This window comes from Zingiber officinale, chromosome 4A, assembly GCF_018446385.1.
Source record: "Zingiber officinale cultivar Zhangliang chromosome 4A, Zo_v1.1, whole genome shotgun sequence".
Lineage (NCBI taxonomy): Eukaryota > Viridiplantae > Streptophyta > Magnoliopsida > Zingiberales > Zingiberaceae > Zingiber > Zingiber officinale.
Window position 1 is genome coordinate 30,551,730 of NC_055992.1, and position 25,513 is coordinate 30,577,242.

At 34.4% G+C, this 25,513-nt stretch overlaps 1 protein-coding gene across 3 annotated transcripts in view; it reads left to right on the forward strand.

Moving 5' to 3' along the window:
• LOC121969770 (dol-P-Man:Man(7)GlcNAc(2)-PP-Dol alpha-1,6-mannosyltransferase-like) overlaps window positions 1–25,513 on the forward strand; it is an 86,823-nt gene that overhangs the window by 35,249 nt on the left and 26,061 nt on the right. For all 3 annotated transcript variants that reach the window (XM_042520012.1, XM_042520013.1, XM_042520014.1), the window contains 7 exons: window positions 647–705; window positions 1,451–1,522; window positions 2,246–2,309; window positions 2,420–2,523; window positions 4,545–4,616; window positions 6,080–6,166; window positions 6,236–6,303. In XM_042520012.1, coding sequence (XP_042375946.1) covers window positions 647–705; window positions 1,451–1,522; window positions 2,246–2,309; window positions 2,420–2,523; window positions 4,545–4,616; window positions 6,080–6,166; window positions 6,236–6,303 — 526 coding nt within the window. The remainder of the gene's footprint in view (window positions 1–646; window positions 706–1,450; window positions 1,523–2,245; window positions 2,310–2,419; window positions 2,524–4,544; window positions 4,617–6,079; window positions 6,167–6,235; window positions 6,304–25,513) is intronic.

Sequence of the window (25,513 nt, forward strand, 5' to 3'; positions counted from 1 at the left end):
GCTTCTTGCAAAAATGTCTTGCTGAATTTTGTTGCTACTATGAAATAAGTATTCGTTGCACCTGCTCCCTAATTTTAGCTCCCTAATTATTGGACATGAAAACACTTTTGAGATATGTGCTTAATTTTATTTGATTTTGCTTTGTATGACGATGAGAGGAAATCTCAGACATATGAAAGGAAATTGTTGGTCAACAACTTGCACTCTTACGTCTATCTGAAACATAGATAATAAAATTGCATTAGTACTGTTAAGTTCTCCATGCAGTAAAAGATTTGCTTGTTTATCTTTTATCTAAGAGAAAGTTCTCCTGTAATGTTAGGTGATAGATAGGCTTGGCTAAGAAAATATTGCTGATTTTTAGTTTGATCAATGCAATAGGTCATGTAGAGAATTACTTGGAATGCATACTTACTAAAAATTATGCTAAGCCTTTTTCTCGAGGAGCAAGGAATGAAACCCACCTAAGCATCAAAAATTGAATTTGAAGCTAAAATCTTGTGCAACAGAATCAAGCCCTTACCAATTTATTTTGCAAGTTTCAACATGTTCAATATTTTGGTACTTCCAATGCGATCACCAGTAACCACCACTTGTTGCAGCAGACTAACTGAATATCTTCTAACATTGATTGTTGCTGGTACAGTTAACTTGGCATATTCTTTCTGGTTTGAAGGAAACCCACGTGCTACACTCCAGTATCTGGTATTTTTCTTTGACCCGTTTTCCCTGGATTTTTTTTGATTTAATTGTTTCTGGCCTTTCTTCTTTATGTACATATAAAGATGGATAGGTCTAATCTGTTTAATGGAGGTTTCTAAACATTGCTTGTAGCTAGTTCTATCCTGATTCTCATCTCAATGCATGTGCAAAGAAAAATGTTTGATAATTATGTTTTGCCTAATCATATACTTTCGGATGCATCCGGAGTTAATTTTTCATATTGGGATCTTTTCAGCAGCATAAGGCTTATCATTTCTGTATTCATGCAATTCTCTGGAATCTGGAACTATTTCATCCACTTTGACTTTGTTAGCTGAGTTCTTTATTATTTCTATGTGCTTTCTCAGTGGGTGTCTTTTGTAAAAACTAAGGTTTTCCTATAATTTTGTTATGCGCCATGTATTATCTGAAAGCATGCTTAGTAACTTGTAAGCTGAATTTCTCTCAGCACGTATGCTTAGTAACTTTATTATGAGAAAAGATTGAGCTGATTACTATTAGTCTTCCTGATCTCTTTCAATTTAATCTCATTATTGTGATTCTTTTTTTACTGTCCACATTCAACCAAAAACCACAATGGTGTCTCATTCGGCTTTTGTTTTTTTCTTCATTGTTCTACTTATGGTGAAACCTGGATAATATGATTTCAGCAATAAGCAGCTATTTCTAGAGCATTTTTTTTCGTAAACCTCGTCGAAAACTTTGTAATTGTTTTCTCATCTTTCAGACTTGTGCAACAGTAATATTTAGATGCGATACTGTTCTGCTCTTTGGGCCGATTGGAATTGAACTTTTGCTGGTATGTTTCTTGGTTTATACATATTTTCTTAATAAATACTAAAATCAAATTGAAGTGCTTACCTCTGTACCTTTTACATTTTAAGTATTCTCAGTCAATCATGTGATACAAATTGCTTGCTGTTTTACTTTGGATAGCTAGATATTATGGTATTACAGGGTTTTTAATGTTATATCTGCTAAAGAGTCTGAGACCTGTACTTTTAACAATTTCAATGTTAAGGCAAATAATGTATTAGTTAAATTGGACTATCTGACCATCAGTTACTATATGGTGTTTTACCTGGTTTGATTCTAGCTAGCTTAAAATTTGAAAGTAATTCATTTAGAGCTAATTTCTAGTTATGCAATAAGTTGAATTGATTTAATGTAGGAGGAACATTGGTTGCTTGGTTGTGTTAATAATCAATGTACCCCTACGAGAACATTTGTGGAAGATGGTTATTTGTGTGATATTATTGGATTTGTGCTCATATCTATACTTGGATTTGTGAAGTTGGAGGTGAAAAGATGCTGTATTAGATAAAAATCATCTCTAAACTTATCAGCATGTACAATGATGTTGATATTAATTTTGATCCTTTTACGCATTTTTGTTTTTTTTTTCTTTTTATGATCTTCTTAGGGTGTTGTTAGTCATTTTTGAAAAAATATTGTATATATAAAATGCATACATCTTCCAAGCCAAAGTTTCATGTTTCTTTGTTACATTTTTTGGTGGCAGAACAAATCCATCTCCATTTTCGAGGCAATTAAGTGTTGCATATTGACAGCCTTTTTAAGCATAGGCAAGTTGTATTTATGATGATAATTTTTATAAAGAATTCTATGTTAGGAAAAAATTATTTCTTTTCATTGTTTTTTGGTATGTTTCACCAGTTTCATTATATCCATTCAGGGGGCACTGTACTGCTTGATTCAATCATGTGGCAAAGAATTTTGTGGCCAGAGCTGGAGGTTTTTTGGTTTAATACTATCCTAAACCGAAGTTCAGAATGGGGTGTATCCTTACTATTGTTCAACAAGATGTGTATGTTAAAAACTGCACTATGCATGGTTCTTGAGCCTTTGTATTCTTTAATTCTGCACTAACAATGAGTAAGAAGCATAATTCTGTAAATCTTAGAGTTAATACATGAATCTAGTATAGTGTTGATGATTATTCTTAAATTTATTATAAGTTATCATATCTAGCACAACATTAGTAATTCTGCACTAACAAAGTCTTCATTTATAGTCTCTCTTCCTCTATTCATGTCCGTATTTGTCATGGTCTCACATCACTGATGATATTTATTAGATCCCAAGTGCGTGTTTATACCATTTTAAATGTATTTGTCAAGTTTTTCCCTTAATGGCGTAATCTGGACTTTATATTTAGCACATCCACCTTAACATCTTCATTCATGCGATTCTCATTTTATGCTCACATTAATTTCATAGCCTAACAGTTAGCTCCATATAACATAGTAGGTCTAACCACTATTTTGTGAAACTTCCCTTTAAGCATTAGAGATACCTTACAAAATTACAAAGAACACTTGATGTTCTCCTCCATTTCGATAGTTCATTTCTATCAACCCTCCCCTCCATCCTTTTGCAAAACTTCAATACTTAAAACTCTTAGTCATAGATAATTCGCCATCTCCTAACTTAAAAATTACTTGCTATGTCTAATACTAGTAAACTTATTCCATATATTCCTTTACTTCCAATATTTCTTGCTAATGTTCGAGCTTAGTATTGTATACTTAATGTGTCTCATCAATCAAAATAATATTAACTGCAAATAACATGCACGTAACATGTCTTAGATATATTTAATTAATTATCCATAACTAGTGTAATCGGTATAAACTTAGAGCTGATTGGGTCACATTAGAAGCAGCAAGAGAAATATGTTAGCTATGTATCCCCTTTTTCTCTCTTAAATTTGAGATTGGACCTAGAATAATGCTTTCATTGCGTTCACATAGGTGGCATGGAGGTAATGCTATAGAGCAAGACACTTAAGGGAGGTGACCAAGGTGGACATCAAGTTTGGGTCATCACCTCACAGAATGCATGGTGGGAGGTGGAGACGAATTTACAGGCAATGAAGCCACCTCCATAGAAGTATCATGGGAATCTTTTTGGCAGGAGGAAGTGCATTAGGGTAGTAGATTCACTTGAGAGGATATTTTGGAAGAGGATGAGTGTATCAGAGTGGTTGTTGATGAGCAGAGTGATTGGGATAAAGGGATGGATAGTGTCATAGTGGAGCTGTTGAGGCGTTTGATGATTTTGAGGGAAAGACTAGTACTTAAGTTGAAGAGAGTGATGAGGCTTCTGACAAAACTGTTAACAACTATTGTGTTGTATGTTGGTTCCCTTAGTTGGAGTACAGGGGTTGAGCAACCTGTGGGATGGATTGTCAAAGACAAATGAGGGATGATGGGCAAACAGGTTGGATCCCTTAAAATGCTCTAGATGTCTACTGTACAGTGATTCGAGTTGATATAGTGCCATGTAGGTGCCACATCATCTTTTTGATGGATGCTATTTTTTTTTAATACAAAACGCTAACATTGTGCTTGAATTGGTAAGTTTAAAAAGTTGCATTGAATTTCAAAATAACCCTACAGTAGATTTCTTGAATTAACCTTTTAATCATAATTAAAGGATGTTTATATAGTGAATCATGGCAGTAAGTTGTATTGTCTCACCTATTTTTTTCTTTTCTTTTTTGTGAGTCTTATATATCATGACTAACTTGACTATGGATTTAAGGAATCAATACATCATCAAATTCATTCCTGTCAGGATACAAGTCCAGGAGTGCACTGTCTGTTTCTTATTTGATTTGGTGTAGTGTAATTCTTGTAATTTTTTTCATAGAGATTAGCATAAAAGAGAAGGAATTGAGAGACTAGTTGCAAACCACAAAAACTTGAGGTATTAATATAGTAGAAACTGATAATGCATAAGATCTTTCATAACATATGACAATATGGATTTTGCTTCCTTTGATATCGTTGATCTAGACTCAATCATTTCATTGGTATTTCACTTCAGCACTTCCTCGTTCTCTGCTTGTAGCATATCCTCTTTGTTTGGTGAGTTATATTTGATGCTACACATTCAGTTGTTTTTTTAATCCTTCTTTATTTGTTTTATTTATTTTTCTTGGATTGTTGCCTACACTATTTATGCCTATATTTCATGTCACAATTTCTTTTGCCCATTTTTCATGTCTCATCAGTATTTTATCTTAGACTTGGTTGTTGTTGTATCAGTATTACCTTAGGCTAAAAGTAACTGCTCTGTATATAGCCTACTTGTGTGAGCCTCAGATGAAGAAACACTTTGATGTATCAATCTTTCAGCTGGTATTTCTGGTTTGGAAAAAATATTCTGATACTTCTCAGTTATATGTTGTATAAGATGCAAACTAGTTCTTTCATTCATAAAATTGTAGGTCTATATTGTTTCTTTACAGACAATATCTCCTGTGTACATTTGCCACATCTTTTGTGTACATCTGTCACACCCCAACACAAGCCATGGCCTGAAGAGACACCATTTACCTATATATGAACAACATATACACCACATTAATAACATAACAAATAGCTTAGTCAACAACTGAACTGAAAGGACTTCATTCCTTAGTAAAAGTCTATTTCCCTTACTCTGTACACACCCTCTTCTGTTAATTTATTTTCAGCGGTGAAACCAACCGTCTACTGCTTTCTTAACCTCGTCGTCCCAATCCATAATGGGTGCTGACCTGCATGGGAAACCATGCATGGGCCATCTATATTTTTTTTTTCCTTTTTTTTTTTTTTGAGATTTAGCTGGTTAGGTGTGTTGGGCTCCATAAAATGCAAGCTTAAGACATTAGAAATTATATCTGTGTCTGCAAGCTTAAGACATTTGAAATTATATCTGCGTATGCAAGCTTAAGACATTATAAACGCCGCTATATCTGCGTATGCAAGCTTAAGACATTAGAAATGCCGCTATATCTGTGTATGCAATTTAAATCCTAGCATTACAACAAAAACCCATGAATCTGAAGCCATAATTGATATTGTTGTCAATCTATCTGATTTCACAAGAAATAGTTGTTTTTCTTCAAGTATGTTTTATTTCATCTGTAGCTGCAATGCAATCAGAATGCTGATTAAAACTCTCAAATTTCTACTGGTATATGACACTCATAATTGGAAGATGCCTGGAGTGATATACCACTTGTTGTAGTTTTTTACTAAATTGAAGTTAATTCTTTGAAATAACTCCTGTTCTTACAATGTGAATATGCCTTAAGAAATGTGGTTCAAGTAATGTGATGAAGTTTGGAACAGTCTAGCTTCCTCAATGCTCTACTTGACCTCAAGTTGGGCATGCAGTTCATCATGCTTCATTTAATCATGTCTGAACATGTTCAATAGCATCGGATAATCAAAAACATTAACAAGAATATAAAACATTAAAAGTCTGTTTGAGTTTCCTTCATGTTTGAAACAATTAAATTCTCTTGCAAGGTTAAGCAATCAGTGTGATTTGGTTGTTACAGGTAGGAATGCTGCTTGACCGGAGGATTTTGCCTTACATAATTCCTGTCTTCTCGTTTATTTTACTTTACTCAAAACTTCCACACAAGGTATGGCCAACCAAATTCTTGCTGGCATTCTTGTAGTGACTTGGTATCTTATCCAGTCAAATTTGACAGGAGCTTCGTTTTATAATTGGTGCCATTCCCATATTCAATGTATCTGCAGCAATTACAGCAAGCAGAGTGTATGGCAAACTTACCTTCTAATTTTATTTGCAACGAAGTTGATTCTACAGTAGACAGTATCTGAAATTTTCATGGTTGCAAAATTTTATGTTACTTGTGTAATTTTTTGGAGATAAATAGAAGTATTATTCCTTATGATATAGGTTCTTACAGATATATATCAATTTAAATGGTTTTAGATTGCATGATTCACGTACTGTTCTTGCTTCTTGTTTTTCTCAATTCCATAGATTTAGATTTCACTTTGTATTGGTCAATACATGCAATAGGTTATCATGTATTGAAACTGAAATTCAATGATCATGCATGAAAACTACAAGTTTTGCTAGTTCCACCCACCACAAACTTTCATTTTGATCTTTTGTAATTCATACTACAAACTTTGATTTCAGCATATACCAAGCTAATGAACTTAAATTAAACCCTATCAAACTCAATTTAAGTCATTTAAACCAAGGTTTAAAGTCTCATTTTAAATTGGGGATTTTGTCCTTGGATGGAATGAAACAATATCATGTCATTTTGCTCTTACTGACATATGGTGCCAATGGCACCAATGATGAAGAGGAGGAAAAGGTGGAAATACTTCCCTTGTTGGTGATGTTGGAGTGAGCTACATACAACATGGATAAAATCTTGATATCTCCAATCACCTTGCTTGACATCATTGATGATGAAAACCTCGTGGTACTTTAAACTATCCACCTCAGATTGCGATTGATTAAACCCAAAATCTTCTTGCATTCTCTCATCCTTGGTGGAAATAGGGGTTCAACTACCACAAGTCATGGGCGAAGGATTATGAGAAATCTTAAGGACTACGAATCGTGAACCAAGCTTGCATATCAAAGATAACAACCCTTTGCTCGCTATTATTTATTGTATACTTGTGTTGGTGTTGTTCCACGTCTTAGTGTAAGAGTGAAATAAAAGTCTTAGTTATGCATTTTGGCACAACATGAGATCAATCCCCGGTTTATACCCAAATTAAATTTTATGTAAATTGAATTCCAAATTACTATCCAATTAAAATTAATTAAAAGCTTAGATCAAAGACAATAACTCAGCACTATAAATGGTAACCAATGTTGAAGAGGAACAAATTTTAGGAATAATTTGATATTGATGCATCTTCAATTAAAGGAAATAAATAAATTGGAGAATATTTTAAGATTAATGCGTCTTCAATTTAATTTTAGATAGGATTTTTATTATTAGGTAAATTTCTGAATTATTTTAAAATTAGGGTTGTCACATTTTTAATATGATTAATTAGGATAATTGTATTCCTAATTATGGTCTAGTGTTTTCCTAATATAGGTTATTTCTTAGTTTTTTTTAGGGTTTAGAGATGTGTTATAAAACAAGTCCAGAGGCATAATTATAATCTTTCAATCAATAATAATTTTTTATTTGCTTTTCTCTAAGTTTCTTTGTGTGAGGTTTGCTTGCTTGTTTGTTCATTATGCCACATCAAGTGGTATCAAAGTCAAAATTTTATGGTTTAATTTGATACTTCTTTGTCCCTACTACTTTTGCATCCATCGATTGTATGCTAAACTTATCCACCTTTGTTATGACTCCTAATAAAACCAATAGCCAATGCTGCTCCCTCACCTAATGACCTCGTCATCGCCAAGGCCCTTTTAATGACTACAATGGGTCACTTTTCTGCGAGTGGTAGTCGTGCAAGGCAACGGAGCGGTTGGTAGTAGGCGACAACAGTGACGGTGTGCGACAGTGGCGGCGTGTGCAGTGGTTTTGTGAGGGAAGGTTAGGGTTTTGAATGAAAAATGAAGGAAAATAGGGGAGGAGGAGAAAAGGTGGTTTTGTATATTTAATGGCCATTTTGCAAAAAAGGTCTTATTCTTTCTAGAAATTGCAAATAAGCCCTTTGGAAGTTTCAATAATATAACAAAACAACATGTGTTTATGCATTTTTAAGATTTCATTTATGACAATTTTTTATTTTGGAAATCCATGCAGGTGTTACAGGTGGAGAGTTTATAAAAGATATAACCCTCATCTTTAGTGTCCACCACAACAACCAGATGTTGCACAAATTGTGTTATATTATTGCACGTGTCAAACAACAGAGACAATTAGACAAAACACAAGTCTTTATAGGCCAGTACTATTTTCCTATGAGTCGTGGAGAGACATTAGTATGAACTTCGTCTTATTTTTAGTTTTTTACCCTACACCAACCAAAATCATGACCCTATTTAGTGATTGTAGACTATTTTCAAACATGACAGATTTTATTCTATATAATATTGCTAACAATGGCTTACAAATAGCCAATTTCGTGATGAAAATTGTTAGGCTACATAAGTTATTAATGTCTATAGTTTCGGATAGAAACATAAAATGATCATTGTTTTTGGAAAAGTTATTTGAAAATCCAAGTTAAATTTTTATTTGTTTTTAATCTATCAACTGTTGGACAGATTGAGGTTGTAAACAACAAGTAGGGAAATTACTAAGATGTTTAGTCTGTAGAAAGCTACGTATTTAAATTTAATATTTCTGCATACTAATAATTTGGTAAATTAATGTATGTATTTTAGACGATTTAAAATTGTGTATGGGTCAAAAACTTATAAAACTACTAATTTGATTCTCTTACCTACTATTTCACATTCATCTAAATCAATTGAGAGGATTTACTAAGGGTATTAGAGAGAGTTATACCAATGTTAGGAGAAAAATCACATCGAGTAATGCAACTTACAAAATTAGCTGATGCACATCTTAAACTTAAGAAGTACAATATAGGGGACTATGTTCTTATCTGCATTTACCTTGAATGCTCTTTTAGCAACTCCAAAATTTTCATTCTCGTTCTTCTAGTCCTTTTTAAACTGTGAGAAAGGGTTGAGTCTAATGTATATTAGTTGCTTGCTAATATGAATATTGTGGGATCAATATGCGCGGTTAGAGGGGTGAATAATACGTTTTCTTTTTGTTTCGTTTTCATAGATCTCGTGCTTGTCTGAAAGTGTTAATACACAAAAGAAATATAAAATAAAAAACACAGACAAATAAGCACAAACCCTTTTAAATGATTTAGCAGGTTTAAGTTCCTACTCTACAACCTATGATCCTTTGACGAGTCAACCTCAGTAACATTGTTATCTTTCTCCTTTTTGGATTCCTTTCAGAGACAGAAACTTCTTACAATAGTCATATTGTTACAACACAACACAAGTATGAAATAGATACAAGCTATAACAATATAATGAAGTAAATGAAATGATTACAAAGAGAACTTGATCACTTGGGTTGCTTTGGATTGCTCTCTCTAAAGCCTTGAAATATAAGAACACTCGTCATGGTACCTCAAATAGATCTCCAAGACTCTTAGGTGAAATCTTCACAAAACCCCTTTTATAGGGTTTTTGTTCGTGACTTGAATCTGCTAATTAGTCGACTAATAGCGTTCTTTTTATCTCCTAACTATTTATTATTTTTTAATGAATCCAATCAATCTCTAACTTAAATACATAGTCAAATATATTTCCTACAATCCGAATTGAATTATCCCATTAAATATATAAAAATTATTTAAATTCTAAAAAATCTTAATAAAATTTTATATATTCCTAAAATCCTTCGTTGCGGCCGTTGTGCCATGATAACCTCCGTAGGTCACGAAGCTGTGATTTTTTTTAGTTTTTTCATTTAGTTAATTTTTTAATAAAAAATTAGTTTTTTATCTTTTATTTTTAAAATATGTATTTTTACAAATAAACTATTATTAATAATAGTTATAAAATATTAAAAATTATTTCAAAATTTTTAAATAATTTTAAAATTAAATATAAATTTAAAATAATCTAAAAATAAAAAAATATAATTTTTAAACATTTCAAATAAATTTTTTAAAATTAAAAATTTACACATACATTCAAAAAAATAATTTAAATTAAGATTTATTTTTAGCCTTTCAAATGATTTTATGATTTTAAATTTAGTTTCGAATTTTAAGAAATAGTTATTTTTTAAAATAATTTTTATAAAAATTTAATAGGTATTATCTTATGAGAAAATATTGAAATATAAATTCAACATCTTAAAAGATAAAGTATATTTAATAATCCAATACTAATAAAATTAATATATATTTATATTTAAAATTTAAAAAAAATTCCAAAACTATATTAGCAGGCACGATACGATACCAAAATCATATCGTTCTGATCCGGGACCAAAACCTCGGCATAGGTCGAGATTTTAAACCTTGATCCTGACTTATCTCAATTTCTTCTTTACTTAGTATCCTCAACCTATTAGAACTTTCCAGGACTGTAGTGCCTAAAATCCGGTTCACGTGAATTTGATTAAATTGAGTTTTAATTTTTATTATAATGTATCATAAATATGCTTATTAGATATAAAGCACTAAGGCAAGATTTCAAACTTTATTTTTCTAGACTATATGGATCATACTACGCTTAATTTGATGCTATGATTATGGATTTATGATGTCGCATATTTTCTACTAATTTGGTAAGGTTTGACGAAGTTTTAACAACCCCTTTCTTCTTCTTTTGGTTCAAAATTTGTATTGCTGGAAGGGGTTGAGGGCTGAGAGGGGGTGTTGATATGTCAAGGAAAAAGGGGTAGGTGTCAAGGGGGGAAGGTTTTGTTGTTTTGATGGAAGTTTTATCGACTTTTGGGTTGTAATTTTGATGATGGAAAATTCAAAAATCTGTTGCTACCTCGGGGACACTGGAAGGGGTTTTGCTATGTTGAGGAAAAAGGGGCTAGTGTCAATGTGGGGTTGCGATGTTTTGACGGAAGTTCTATCGACTAAAATCTGCAGTTGCCTTAGGGATGCTAGAAGGGTTGAGAGGCAGAGAGGGAGTGTTACCAGGTCGAGGAATAAGGGGCTGGAGTCAAGGGATGGAAGGAGGGTGGATGGCTGAGTCGGGGTGAAGAAGGGTGAAAGAAAAAAGAATCGGGTTGGGGGGGTGGGGGGTATGGGGGTTGGGAAGGTGCGTAAGAGCGTGTGGCAGTGGTCCCTAAAACAACATTCGTATTTGTAGTATTTTTGTTTAATATTCATGTCTAAGCACCTTTAATTCTTTTATCATAACTTTTAGTAAGGTTTTGAATGAATGAATGAAAATTTAACCGTATATTTTAGCATGCAAAGTAAATTATCTTATTTTTTATATTTGTTAAGCATGAAAAGTAAGCTATTTTGTTGGATGTGACAATGTGACCAGTAAAGGAGTCTGACTTAGAGGATACTGAAATTCTTTATAAATCAGAGGAACAGGGGTTGTGGGATCCGACTTAGAGGATATAGGTGATATCGATGAACACTACCAAACCTAGTACTAGGGTAAAAGTTTGACTAAACGAACAGAGGTTGAGGAAAAAGGAGCTACATTCAATGTTATGAACTCACTTGAATGTTTTGATGATGAAAGATAATGTTTGATGTTAATATATTAAAGTTGATGTTCAATGGGACTAAATGTCAGCAAGGTTTAGATTTTTTTTTTTAAGGTTCAAAGTATTTTCATAAAAATATATATGTATAAGCATGTGAATGTATGTTGATTTCTTGCTATAAAATATTTAAACTTGTTGAGTCTTTAGACTCACTATATCCATATGGTGTAGTTAATGAGGAGACGGATGAGTCTTGATGGATGAGCTAGCTCGTATCAGACAATGCACACTTGATGGCTATGTCATTTTCTTTTTAGTTTAAGTTAATCTCTGCGTTGGGATATTGAGTTTGTCACTTTTTCTTCTCCTAAGTCGATGATGTAATTGTTAGTCAGATATCTTAGAGTCTTTGTTTGGGGTGGTTGCACTTTCGAGTCTTAAGGTGTTAAGTCATATGGTTGATTCTAATTTACAGGCAAGACTTTGTTTTACTGCTTTCTAGTTGAACATTGCTTTTGAGATGCACGACAATCAATTTGATTCATCCAACCTTATTTATTTATCATTGATTCAGCTTGGTATGGGAAGAAGGGTTTGTACGACTTGTTTTGAAAGATGTAAGGGGAAAAGTTTAGGGTCGTTTTAGTTGGTATCGGAGCATGGTCCTGATTAAGGGTTGTGCCCACTACCAATTGCGAGAAGCTCAAGAAGTCAAGCCAAAAGTTCAAATAAATTTCTTTTTTATGTTTAAATGTTTACATTGAGGAATTTAAGAATCTAATTGATACACCTTATATCTTAAAAATACATGTGGTTTATGTGCTTATTTTGGGCTGTGTACAGAGATGCCTCCTAGACAATACACAAGGAGGAACAGGGGGTATGGGGAGGAGAGGCATAAGGAGGCCCATCCTCCTCTGCCTCCATTGCCACCGTCGTCTGACATTGAGGATTGAGTGCTATAGGAGATGGCTCAGTTGTTGGAACAACACGTTGAGACTGCTCGCAGAGTCAAGCCTGATGCGGTGTATGAGCATTTTAGGAAAATGGATCCGAAGGATTTTACGGGAACAACTGACCCACTAGTTGCCAAGGGATGGATTTGATCTATAGAGGTGATATTCAAATTCATGGCCCTTGGTGAAGTTGATAGAGTGAGGTGTGCTACTTATTCACTGAACGAGGATGCATTATATGGTGGGAAGGAGCAGAGCTATCCATTGATATGAATACTTTGTCGTGGGATGAGTTCAGGGATGTGCTCTACGTCAAGTATTTCATTGCATATGTATGCTCTCGGATGATATGGGAGTTTATGAACTTGAGGCAGGGAGACTTATCGGTGGTTGAGTATGTGAGGAAATTTGATCGAGGGTGCCATTTCATGCCCCTAATTGCTAAGGATGCGGTAGAGAAATTGAGGCACTTTATGGATGGATTACTACCAACTATTCACCGTGAGTTATGATGGTGGACCCTACGGAGTACTCTATTGCAATTTCTAGGGCCTTTCGAGCTAAGCAGGCTCTGAAGGACATTACTTTTGAGATGTAGAGGAAGAGGCCACCACCGGTGCAAACTACAACAAGGGGGAAAAAACCATTCAGATAGGCATAAAGGCCTCAGGAGCAGCAACCTCACAAGCATGCCACCCCTAACACTGAAGAAAAACCCTTATGGAGTGGCAGTGTTGGCATTATGGTACATGTATGTGGGGATCAAACAAGTGTTCTAAATGCAGAGTTGCTGGACACATATCCAAAGATTGCCCACAGTTGAAGCAGCCGTTTCACGGTGAATATGTGTAATGCATGCTGAAGAGACAGACCCAGACACGACACTCATTACAGGTATACTTACTCGTCAACATTAATTTAGTAGAGATGAAAATTTTGCATTATTATTACTTGAACCTTTAAAATTTTGAACCTACTTTAAAATCATGAGGAAAATTGCGTGTGATCAATGACCTAGGTGCAGGAAAAATCTTCATAGTAGGGGTAGCCACTAAGACATTATTGGATTTAGGGACCTTTGTGAAACGTAGGAGCATTCAACAGTTAAACTTGCTATATGATATACTGTGACCGTCTCGTCAAGGGAAGCACTCTGGTCTTCCAGCATGACTAGAGAGCTTGAGCTTGACTTATACGATCATCCAATTTATACCGATCTTATCGTATTACTACCACCAGAGTTTGATGTTATACTCGGAATGGATTGTTTGCCAGAGAATGGGGTATTGATTGACTACTAGCAGAGGTCAGTGTTGATCAAACCAAAAGGAAGAGAGTAGTTCCGATTCGAGGCATTGAGATGCTTGGCTTTGCCTAGAGTGATATAGGGCAAGGAAACTTATTCTTAAAGGTTGTTAGGCTTTCTTAGCCAGTTTGATTCCAAACTGTCATTGGAGGAGGTAGAGGTGGTTAGGGAGTTTCTTAGTGTTTTCCCTAACGACGTTACTAGCATTCCGCCCTAGAGGGAGGTGGGGTTTTTTATTGACCTTACGCCAGGTATGGTGCCAAATCCTAAGGCACTGTATAAATTAACACCCTAAAGATGGAGTTGAAGGAACAAATTTAGGAGTTGTTAGAGAAGGACTTCATTCGCTCTAGTTTCTCCTCGTGGGGTGCACCACTACTGTTTGTCAAGAAGGACGATGGTAGGCGGCTTTGTATTAATTATCGAGAGTTGAACAGAGTCACAATGAAAAATAAGTACCCACTCCCGAGGATCGAAGACCTATTTGATCAATTACAGGGAGCCGCAGTATTCTCAAAAATAAATCTTTGATCAAGGTATTATCAGCTGAAGGTGAAAGAAGCAGATGTGCATAAGACAACTTCAGAACTTGGTATGAGCATTATGAGTTCCTAGTGATGCCATTCGGGTTGATAAATACTCTGACGGTCTTCATGGATCTCATGAACCACATATTTTAGTAGCATCTCTATTAGTTTATCATTGTCTTCATAGATGACATACTAATCTATTCTAGAGATAGAGAGGATCACATATTTGAGGACAACATTGCAGATTCTGCAAGATCGGAAACCATTTGCAAAGTTGTGAGTTTTGGCTAGAGAGGGTAGCATTCCTGGGCTACATCATTTCGAGGGAAGGGGTAGAAGTTGATCCATCGAAGGTAGAGGTCATGAAAGAATGGATAATGCCTAGGAATGCATCCGAGATTCGCAATTTCTTGGGCTTAGCTGGCTATTATTGAAAATTCATCAAGGGATTTTCGAGCATTGTAGTACCATTGACAGCATTGACGAAAAATAATTCTAGGTATTGTGGGGAGCAGACTGTCAGAGGAGCGTTGATGAATTAAAGCAAGCGCTTACAAACACACTAGTGTTAGCTATGCCCTCAGGCTTCATGCTGTTTACCGACGCTTCAAAGCATGGTTTGGGCACAGTTTTAATGTGCATGAGAGAGTTATTGCCTATCAGTCCAGACAGTTGAAGTTACATGAGAAGAACTACCCGACTCATGACCTAGAGTTAGCAGCAGTAATTTTTGCCTTAAAAATCTAGAGACACTACTTGTATGGCGAGAAGAGCAAGATATCCACCAATCACAAGAGTCTTAAGTACTTCACACAGGAAGAGCTGAACATAAGGCAAAGGCGTTGGTTAGAACTTGTAAAGGATTATGATTGCTAGATTAGCTATCATTCGAGAAAAGCTAATGTCATTGTGGGTGCCTTAAGTCGAAAGACGGTCTTTATAGCACAAATGGTAGTACAAAAAGCTCTACAAATAGAAGTTCAAAGGTTTGAACTGGAGATTTATGCCAGGGGCAGCACTCCGTGATTGTCCACTTTGACAATGCATTCTACTTTGAGAGACCGTATTCAAGATGAGTAGACCTCCGATGAATAACTGCAGAAGTGGAGGCAGCAAGACAAGTTAAGGGACGTGCGCTTTACATGATTGAGGAAGGTATCATCAAGTTCAGAGGTCGTCTTTGGGTACTAGGATCGAACACCTTGCGAGCCGATGTGATGGCTGAGACCCATTCCACCCTGTATTCCATTTATCCAGGGAGTACCAAGATGTACCGATGTGATGGCTGCTTCCTCTTTGATCACTTTAAAAATAGGGTACTTTAAAATGCTACTTGGAAAGTCTAAACTAAAGAGTCTAAGGGAACATTCCAGAAAAAGATTGGATCTATAAAGTTTAAAAAACTATGAAAAAATTTGCTTACAAAAATTGAATAGAAAGAAATGACTCTCGAGATAATTTCTAAATTCAAAAGTATGAAAAAAAAACATAGAGTAATAATCCGACTTTGTTTTTTGAAAAAATTCCTTTAACAGAGAATATGATATACTTTCAAGAAAAAATAAATTTTGCTCAAAAAAATTTAACATTCAGAAAAAATTGAAAATTTTCCTACATATAAATGATAAAGTTATCTTTCTCGGAAAAATTATCTTCTACTTAATTTCTAACAAAAATTTTGACAAACAATTGAAAGCATTAGTTAACAATTAAATGCTTCATAGTTAGTAATTAAACATTTATTTCAGTAATTGGCTTCCAAGTTGTCGTGAGACACTAAGCCTTCTTAGTTATTGGAACAACAACTACTTCTAGACAATGTCTTTTAATGAAAGTAAATATTTACTTTTCTCTATGAGAGCCCAAAAAAAACAATTAATCTAAATATGATTTTGAACCCAAAAATGATTCTTTCCTAAAGGATTAATAAAAAAATTCTTAGGAATATATTTCTGTGATATTTTCTTAATTTGACCCTTATAGTATTTAAAATGCCAATTTAAGGCATTATATCTTCTAACATTTTGAATATGTGAGCATGCACAATCTTTCAAATATTCTATTTCTATTTTTAATTTTTAATTTTTCATTTTTATTTTGTCGAGATCTTCTGATCGACAAGATATAGTGAAGGATCGAAAAGAATTTAGATATCTTCACAATGATATGATATTGTCCACTTTGGAGATATCTTTTTCTTAGGCCTTATACCAATGGAGATATCTTTTTTTTATAAACTCATGATCTTTCCCATGTGTTTTTAATGTGGGACTATGTTTGCAATCTTACAACCCCAACAATCCCCCCTTCAAATAAAAGACCACAAAATCCTCCTCAAGTATCGGGTCACTTTTGACCTACTCAGGGCCTTCCCTCAAGCATCGGGTCACTCTTGACCTGCTCAAGACCTCCCCTTAAGTATCAGGTCACTCTTGACCTGCTCAAGGTCTCCGTTACTTCATTCAAGGTTTCATCCACATGGTTCGATCTTGGATCATGACTCTGGCTCGTGCTTCTTCCGGCGGTTAGTCTGGTGAAGAGCGACCTCGCTCTGATACCAATTGAAGAATCGAAAAGAATTTAGATATCTCCACAATGATATGATATTGTCCACTTTAGGGTTAAGCCCTTATGGTTTTGCTCTTCGGCTCTACCCAAAAGGCCTTATACCAATGGAGATATCTTTTTCTTATAAACCCATGATCCTTCCTATGTGTTTACAATGTGGGACTATTTTTGCAACCTTGCAACCCCAACATATAGCTAAAGTTAATTTTAACTCTTTATTTTCTTTTTCTAACTTACAGCAATTTTTCGATAATATTTTTACGAACTAAAATAACTTGTCAGAAGAAAGAGATCGTACCTGACTTTCCTTGTCGATCTCATAATCTGAAACTCCCCTTAAAGTGCTGCTTTCTTCCGATATCACTCCCCCTTCATCGATGCTCTCGATGCTCATTTCGGACGAGTTTGCTTCGTCTTTGTTTCCTTGGTGACTTGCCACTAGCGCAGGTCTGGCGAGGGCTTCTATCTCTGATTCGGACGACGTTTTGTCCCACGTTACCTTAGACACATCTACTAATGATGTCCATTCAGTAGTCCTAGGAAATGCGTTAAGCTCGTATCTTAGCAAATCTCGGTTGCTTACCTTTTCTTCGAGATTCGTTAGTCCAGTGATGAGTTCCTTTATTCTTGAGTGAAGGTGTGCAACGGTTTCTCCTTCTAATTTGATGTTGCTGATCTGGTTTCTGAGCAGATCCCGTCTCGCGAGTTTTGCCTCAGAGGTTCCTTCGTGTAGAAATTTCTCCCAGAGTTCCTTGATAGACTCGTAGGCTCCTATCCGGTTGATTTCTTGTGGGGGTAAGATGTTTAGCAGATGAAACTCTGCTTTGCCGTTTGCCATGAAGTCGGCTTACTCTTTTGTCCATTGATATTCTTCTTTACCCTCAGGTGCTACAAAACCAAATTTCATTATTAAAAGTAAATCGAAATGTCTTAAAGAATACCTCTATCTTTTTCTTCCAGCTCGCGAATTCCCCCTCGAACTTCGGTGGGTTGATGCTTGGTTCGATTATCTCTTGTGCTTCATTTGACGGTTAGTCCTCCTTAAACTGTTAGGCTATGATACCATTTGTTGGTCCCTTGACGACCGGCTAAAGGGGGTGAATAGCCTGCATAAAAAAAACAAACAAAATTCCTTCTCAAACTTTACAACTTTATTACTCTAACACTTACATAAAAAAATAAAAGACTGAAAAAGAAGAGGTGTAAAATGGTTACTTGGTTTGCAATCAGGGGATTGTTAATCCAAGGAAGTTGAAATTCACTAAACAATCTCCTTCCGGTGGAGAAGCCTCTTACAACAGTTGAAACACTCAATTACAGAACAAAACTAAAGAGGAATCAATTACAAGTATTGTTCTGACTTTCTGGGACCAGGGCTGTATTTATAGCCCTGGTCGGGGCACCTGGAGAGGATAAATTTTTATCCCTGTCGCAATGGGACGCGTCACGACGCGTTTGGATAGTTTTTATGGTCCATGCGCCTAAACCAATTTTGGGCGCCTAGACCAGTTTTGAGCGCCCGGACCGTGCTGAACTCGCATTCGTGATGATGCCGAAACAAGGCGCCCCCGGGCTGTCCCGAGGTCAAGGCGCCCGGACCGAAAAGTTAACATTTTGTTGACTTTTCGGTCCCTGTCTTTCGCTCGGGTTCCGCTCGCATTTGTTTAGGTCTTCCACTCTGGTTCCACTTGCTTGGGCGATTTTAGCCATCTGGAATAGAACTCATCCAAACCCATTTTCTTCGAGTAACCTTCCGCTTTGACTTCTCGTCCCTCGAAAATACCGCGCGCCTCCTCATCCACCCGTGTACTCTTTCGCAGCACCTAGTATCTCGGATGCACCGAGCCCGTCACCTCCAATCACCCACGACCTGTTAGGACTTTCCACTCAGGTGCCTAATATCCAATTTAGGCGGTCCTCAAGCTATTAGGACTTCCATCACTAATATCAGTTGGGCTTCACCTACCATATTTTTAGTCAATCTTTTTTCACTTGGACTTTTCCATAATTAAGTATCCCGTCAATTTTAACCTTCTTGACATATAGCTTAACCATTATTGAACAAACATTACAGATGATCTAAACATGGTCAATTTGACCATTGGTCGATTGCACCAACAAACATTAGTCTAACTTTCAATATTGACTACATAATATCATATATTTCAGGACATTTAAGCCAACTTTCAATGTTGAGAACTTATTATGGTTTAAGGTACTATGTCGGTCGACATGGACAAAATTTATCATTCTGCTCACCGATGGGCATCAGCATAGTTTCGAAACTTGGAGTTGCAACCTCGTGGAGGCTTCACAAGATCACAGAGGAAGTCACAACTGGAATGCCCCTAAATCTACTATTGAATAGGTAATTTTTTTACACCTTAAAATATCTGTATGTCTCAAAAGGAAAGCTCTCAAAACTCATGCATCATTTCCAAAATTTATTAAAGTGATCCATTAAGTTTTCAAAACAGTGTGCCACTAGCAAATGTCAAACACTTATCATAAAGGTTTAGAATTTATTCTCCTAAAAGAGAACAAACCAATTAGCTAATGCGGAAGAGTGAACTAGAAGGTCTTTGGGTTGTATTGTCATCGTCTCGAGCCTGTTCACCGGTCAAAGTCGCCTATCCCCTTTTTTATCTCGACACCAACAACAATCAATATTGTGAGTCTAAAGACCTAGCACATTCAAACCATGATATGCAATAATTAACCCTTGTAACCATGTGTTCTAAAGGTAGACATATGTTAAAACAATTCTAAACTTAACCTCTCACGTAGCATAGTTATAAATATGGTTTTATCATTCTATCTAGTTTCGTAACAATTTGCATGACATAAACATAAACACTTTGTTAAGCAACATATATCTGGTCTTTTATACTAAAATAAATCATGCTAACCTCAAACCTAAACTCAAACATTTGTATAACATAAACATGAATATGGATTTTCATATAGAACATATGTTAAACAGTTTTAACCTTAACTACTTGCATAAACATAAACATAAGTATGATTTTTTTTTCATAAAAGAAATATATGTTAAATAATTTTAGCCTGAACTATTTGCATAGCATAAATATAAACATGGTTTTATTATGTTAAATATCAACATAGAATAATCTCTTACTTCAGCTTCATGAACCTCCAAACTATCTTAAATTAACATTCAATTTTTAACCTTCGTTATATTTTATTTTTACTTGTAAGTTTCATAAATTACATGAATATAGATCATCAAGTGTAGTTATTTTATACCTTAACCCCAGATCGTTTGGCCAAACGTTTATCATAGTATTAGGTTGGTAAGGTTCATCAGACCCTTTTTAAGCCAGATTCCGAAACCCCTCTACTTTGGTAAGGTTCACCAGATCCTTCTTAAGCCGGATTTCCATACCCCTCTTGTTTTGGTAAGATTCACTGGACCCTTCTTAAGCTGGATTCCCAAATCTCTTTTGCTTTGATAAGGTTCACCGGACCCTTCTTAAACTAGATTTCTAGACTTCTTTTATTTTGGTAAGGTTTACCGAACTCTTCTTAAGCTGGATTCCTTACCCATTCCCTTCGTTTTGGTAAGAATTCCGGTAACTTGTAAGCCGGACTCCTTACCCGTTTCCTAATCTTAATTCTATTCTTAACGATTTATTTAGCCAATCTAATCCATTAGTTCATCATCTTATTAATCCATTAATTAAATCAACCCATTAAGTGGTAACTCATATGACTAAATAATAAATCCAAATATTAATTAATCATATACCATTAATTATTCTATTGTCTATCTTATCGGTAGTGATTAACTATCAAGATCAAAAATCAATATGTAACCTTATCTTATTACTTAATCAATTACGAATTCAATAAACTAATTAGCAATAATCAGGTGGTTAACAATTAAAGAAATCAATAAACATATTAGAAATAATCAGGTGGTTAGCAGTTAAATCGATGATAATTAAAAGGCGAGAACCTAACCCCTTTCCCATTCCATTAATCGCTCTTAGTTCATAATTAAATTGATTACTAACCTGGTTAGCTCAACAATTATTCAATTAAGATGATTATCTAATTACATCAAATAAATTAGTGAGCTAGTTATTCAAACGGATCAAAGTAACAATCAATTAATTTCATGTCTCCTAATTACTACTATTGTTCATGGATTTAAATCATATTTTAATGAATCCTAATCACTTATTGACCAATCTATGTTTAAATCGAATGCAACTTGCCATATAGTTAATTTAATCAATCAAGTATTATTAAATTAATCCATCATACATGGATTAATTAACTAAAATCAACAAATTAAATCCTATTTAACTTATAAATTACAGAACACTAGATAATTAATCACTCCTTGAATTATTAATCTACCAATCAATTAATTCATTTATACTTTAATTAATCTTCTTAAATCAACTAATCGATCAAATTATTAATGAATTAATTAGCATATTAATTAATCTATCAATTAACTCATTATTCAATCTATTGATTAATTAGTTTAATCTATTAACAAAGTAATTTGATAATTAATCAACCAATAGCATTCTTAATTAGCTCTTAATTAACTTCATCGAATATTCTACTAATCATTCAATCTTTTCATGAATTAATCCCATTAATTAATCGTTAATTAAATCAATTTTCCTAACTTAATCATCAATTGCTTGATTGTTTAAATATCAATTAAAAATCCTAATTAAACCAAAAAAACAATGCGTCGACCATCAAACATACGTAATATGATCCATATAGTGCAATATACAAATGTTAGAAAACTTGCGACATATATCAAAATATTAAACTACGATCCTTGTGGTGCAATAAATATCAAAACCCATAAAAACCTTGCGTACATATTAATTATTTACTTAACCACATCCATGCACACATGACATTTTATCATAAGACCCATAACATGTACACACATAAATTCCGAACCCTATAGTAATTGTTTACAAGTTCATAAACACACATGGCATATTATCATAAAATCCATCACATATATATTCATAAATTCCGAACTAACTAACATATTACTAAGAACATGATTGAATTCATAGCATACTAACCCATACAAACAGAAATTTACTAACATGCTAAGTTATCAAAGAAAACATGGCTGATTTCATAGCATACTAAAACATATAACTGAAACTAACATACACACTAAATTACCATAACATGGTTGAGTTTATAGTATCCAAACATATAGAATTAAAACTAACATAACATACTATTATCTTAAGTATGGTTGAGTTTATAGCATAAAAAAACATAGAACCGAAACTAACATAACATAGATAGCCTTTGATTCCTTGCTACTGAACTTCTCTTCTCCTCCCCTTAGGGCTTGCACCGACAGGACTCAAGGCTAGGGTGGTGGAAATTCTAGCTTTCTCCACCCAAATCCACCAAGTCTACACCCAATAATTGAATGGTTCAACAACAAATATTAGATCATATAAATTTATATACATATTCAGATTTTATGTAATATTTGAATGGTTCAATGACAAATATTAGATCATATAAATTTATATACCTTTTTGAATTTTATTTAATATTTGAATGGTTCAACAATAAATCTGAGATCATATAAATTTATATATACATATTCAGATTTCATATACCTCAAACAAATTTTATTCATAATTCGGATATGTATAAAATTTATACATATTTGGAATTAAATGCTTAGTCATCAAATATTTATATAAATTTTATACACCTTCGGATTTAGGGAGTTATATAAATTTTATACACCTATCACTAATTATTAAATTATATAAATTTTATACACATTCAGAATTTATTCTAAAATTTCCTAAACATAGGTGGCTTGAGATTGAAATCACATAATCCTTAATTATTGTTAATAAACCTACATTATTCAAATTAGATGTTGTAACTTACTTCAATCATGCATGGAGTTAGCAGGGATTGGTTTCGAACACTACAATAACCTCACAATGTCACTGCTTTAATGGACTTGTTTTATTTTTTATATTTTATTTTTCCTATTTTCATTTTTATTTTTCTATGCCTTTCCCTCTTTTTGTCATTATTTTCCACCCTCCAGTGTTGTTAGTTTTTTTTCATATTTTTTCTCCATCATTAATTTTTTTCTCCTCATTAGTTCATAAGGCTAAAAAAATCTTTTAAACTCTTTAAAGAGGTCTTTAAGATAGAGGAAACAAAATATTAGAAAAATAAAAAAATAAATATAATATAATTTATAACCTTATAAAAATTTAGTGAATTTCAACTAATTTTAAATTAGCTTTTACTCGATAAGTATTAAACATTTCATGAGATAATATTAAAATTAAACTTAACATTTTAACATCTTAAATATAACTCAATAATAGGCATTTATAATAATTAAATATTAATAAAAATATTTTTAAATTAATATACTTATATTTTAAAAATATTGAAACCATAACAGCATGACACGACATGATATCAAAATCATATCATTGTGGTCATAAATCAAAATTTCAGCACGACTTTAAACTATTGAACTTTCCAAATTTAGAAACCTTTGAGGCTTTCTCTTTGTTTTTATACGTTACATTTCCATAGTGCATGCTCTTGTGCTCCCATTTATGACATTTCCTATTATTAGTTTTAGTATATTATAGATATGGCCAAACACTCCTATCTTTAGATGGAAGCTCTAATAATTATCTACTATGTTGGGAAGGACTTTTGTAGATGATCAATGGCTTGCCTCTTAACTTCTTGAAGAAATAGAGCAACAGTCACTAATGTAGTTAGAGAGGCTCCTCCACTTTGCACCTATGTGTAGTGCCGAACTTGATTTGGGTTGCCCACCCAATAATGTTGACTACCTTCTTAGTGGGGAAGAATAATGTTGAAAATAAAATAAAATAAAATAGAATAATAATTTGAGATCGACATATCTTCAATTAAAGGAAACAAATGAAAGAATATTTCATGGTTGGTGCATGTTCAACGTAATTTAAAAAGAGATTTTATCATTCAGTAAATTATCAAAGTATTATGAAGACATGGAATACCCAAATAGGACCATCTCAAAAAAGGTCACAAGTTATCCAAAGGAAACATCACCCGCCAAGCTATCCAAAGGCTCGACCGTGAGGTGGAAACCATCCTAGCCGATCAAGTTTCCAAAGGAAACATCACCCGCCAAGCTAACAATATCTTAGAAAGTGGAAAGGATTGCCAAATAGGGAAGCCAGTTGGAAACTGGCCAAGGAACTTTGCCAATTGAAGGACCAAATTTATCTATTCCACAAGGGCAACAGATAGGGACGTTGCAAACATAGGTGGGGGAGGACGTCACAACCTGTGATCTCTAGAATGTTCTAGAGTGTTCCAAGCTACATCTCCATCATTCTAGAATTTTCAACAATACCCTTTTCTCTAATCTTGTAGAATATTCTAGGTCCCTTTTTATAATTATCCTGGAAACAACCTCTTGCAAAAAGCAGAGTAAAACTGCGTACAATGGATCCTTCCCCGGGACCCCGCATGGTTGGAGCTTTGTGCACCGGGCTGTCTTTTTTTTATAGAATATTCTAGATAAGTGTAGTAATAGAGTATCAAGAATTCTCCACTGGAGGTCGTCCACACAGATTCTCCATTGATTAAGTAGTTGCTTTAGATATGGGACCTTGTCCTGTTGGCAGCTGAGACACTAGAGGCTGCTAGATGCTGAAGATTGGTTTACTCGGGATGATGGAGTTGCTCATGCTTATGATTTCTTTAGGCACCCTAGCCCTAAGAAACCATACGTCCAGATAGTGTGGAAGACATATATTCAGTCGAGCCATGGAGTCACATTTTGGATGTTGGCATAGCGACATCTTCCCACTAGAGATAGACGGGAATACTTGGAGGATCGGCAGTGCACCTTAGAGTCTCAAGAGCATCTTTTCTTTGGATGCCCCCTATTACAGAACTTTGGAGGAGGATTAGAGAATGACTTCATATGCGACAGGAGATGTCTATGTATAAGCGGATGATGCGAGTCTTTGGGAGATACTACCGAGGGAGTAGGGTGTCAACAAAGGCGTGTCACCTGGCCTTGTATTCAATGATTCATTATGTTTGGTGAGAAAGGAATAGTAGTTTCTTTGGAGAGTGACAGTTAGATATTGGGAAGATTTTCAGGAGTGTACAAACTGTGTAGCGGGATTTGGGAGTATACTTTGATCTAACGTTGAGTTAGACATAAGTTCTTCACAGGGACTAGTGGTTTGATTAGGGTGAGTGTCTAATGACTTTCCATTAGCTATATGGGACAGTTGATGTTGGTGATTGGGCTTGCCTAATCCAATTTGTATCCCTTTTTCTTTGGATATAATATATTTTTATTTATTTAGAAAAAGAATGTTCTAAAGACTTAATCCCTACTGTAGGATTTCTTAGATCTTAA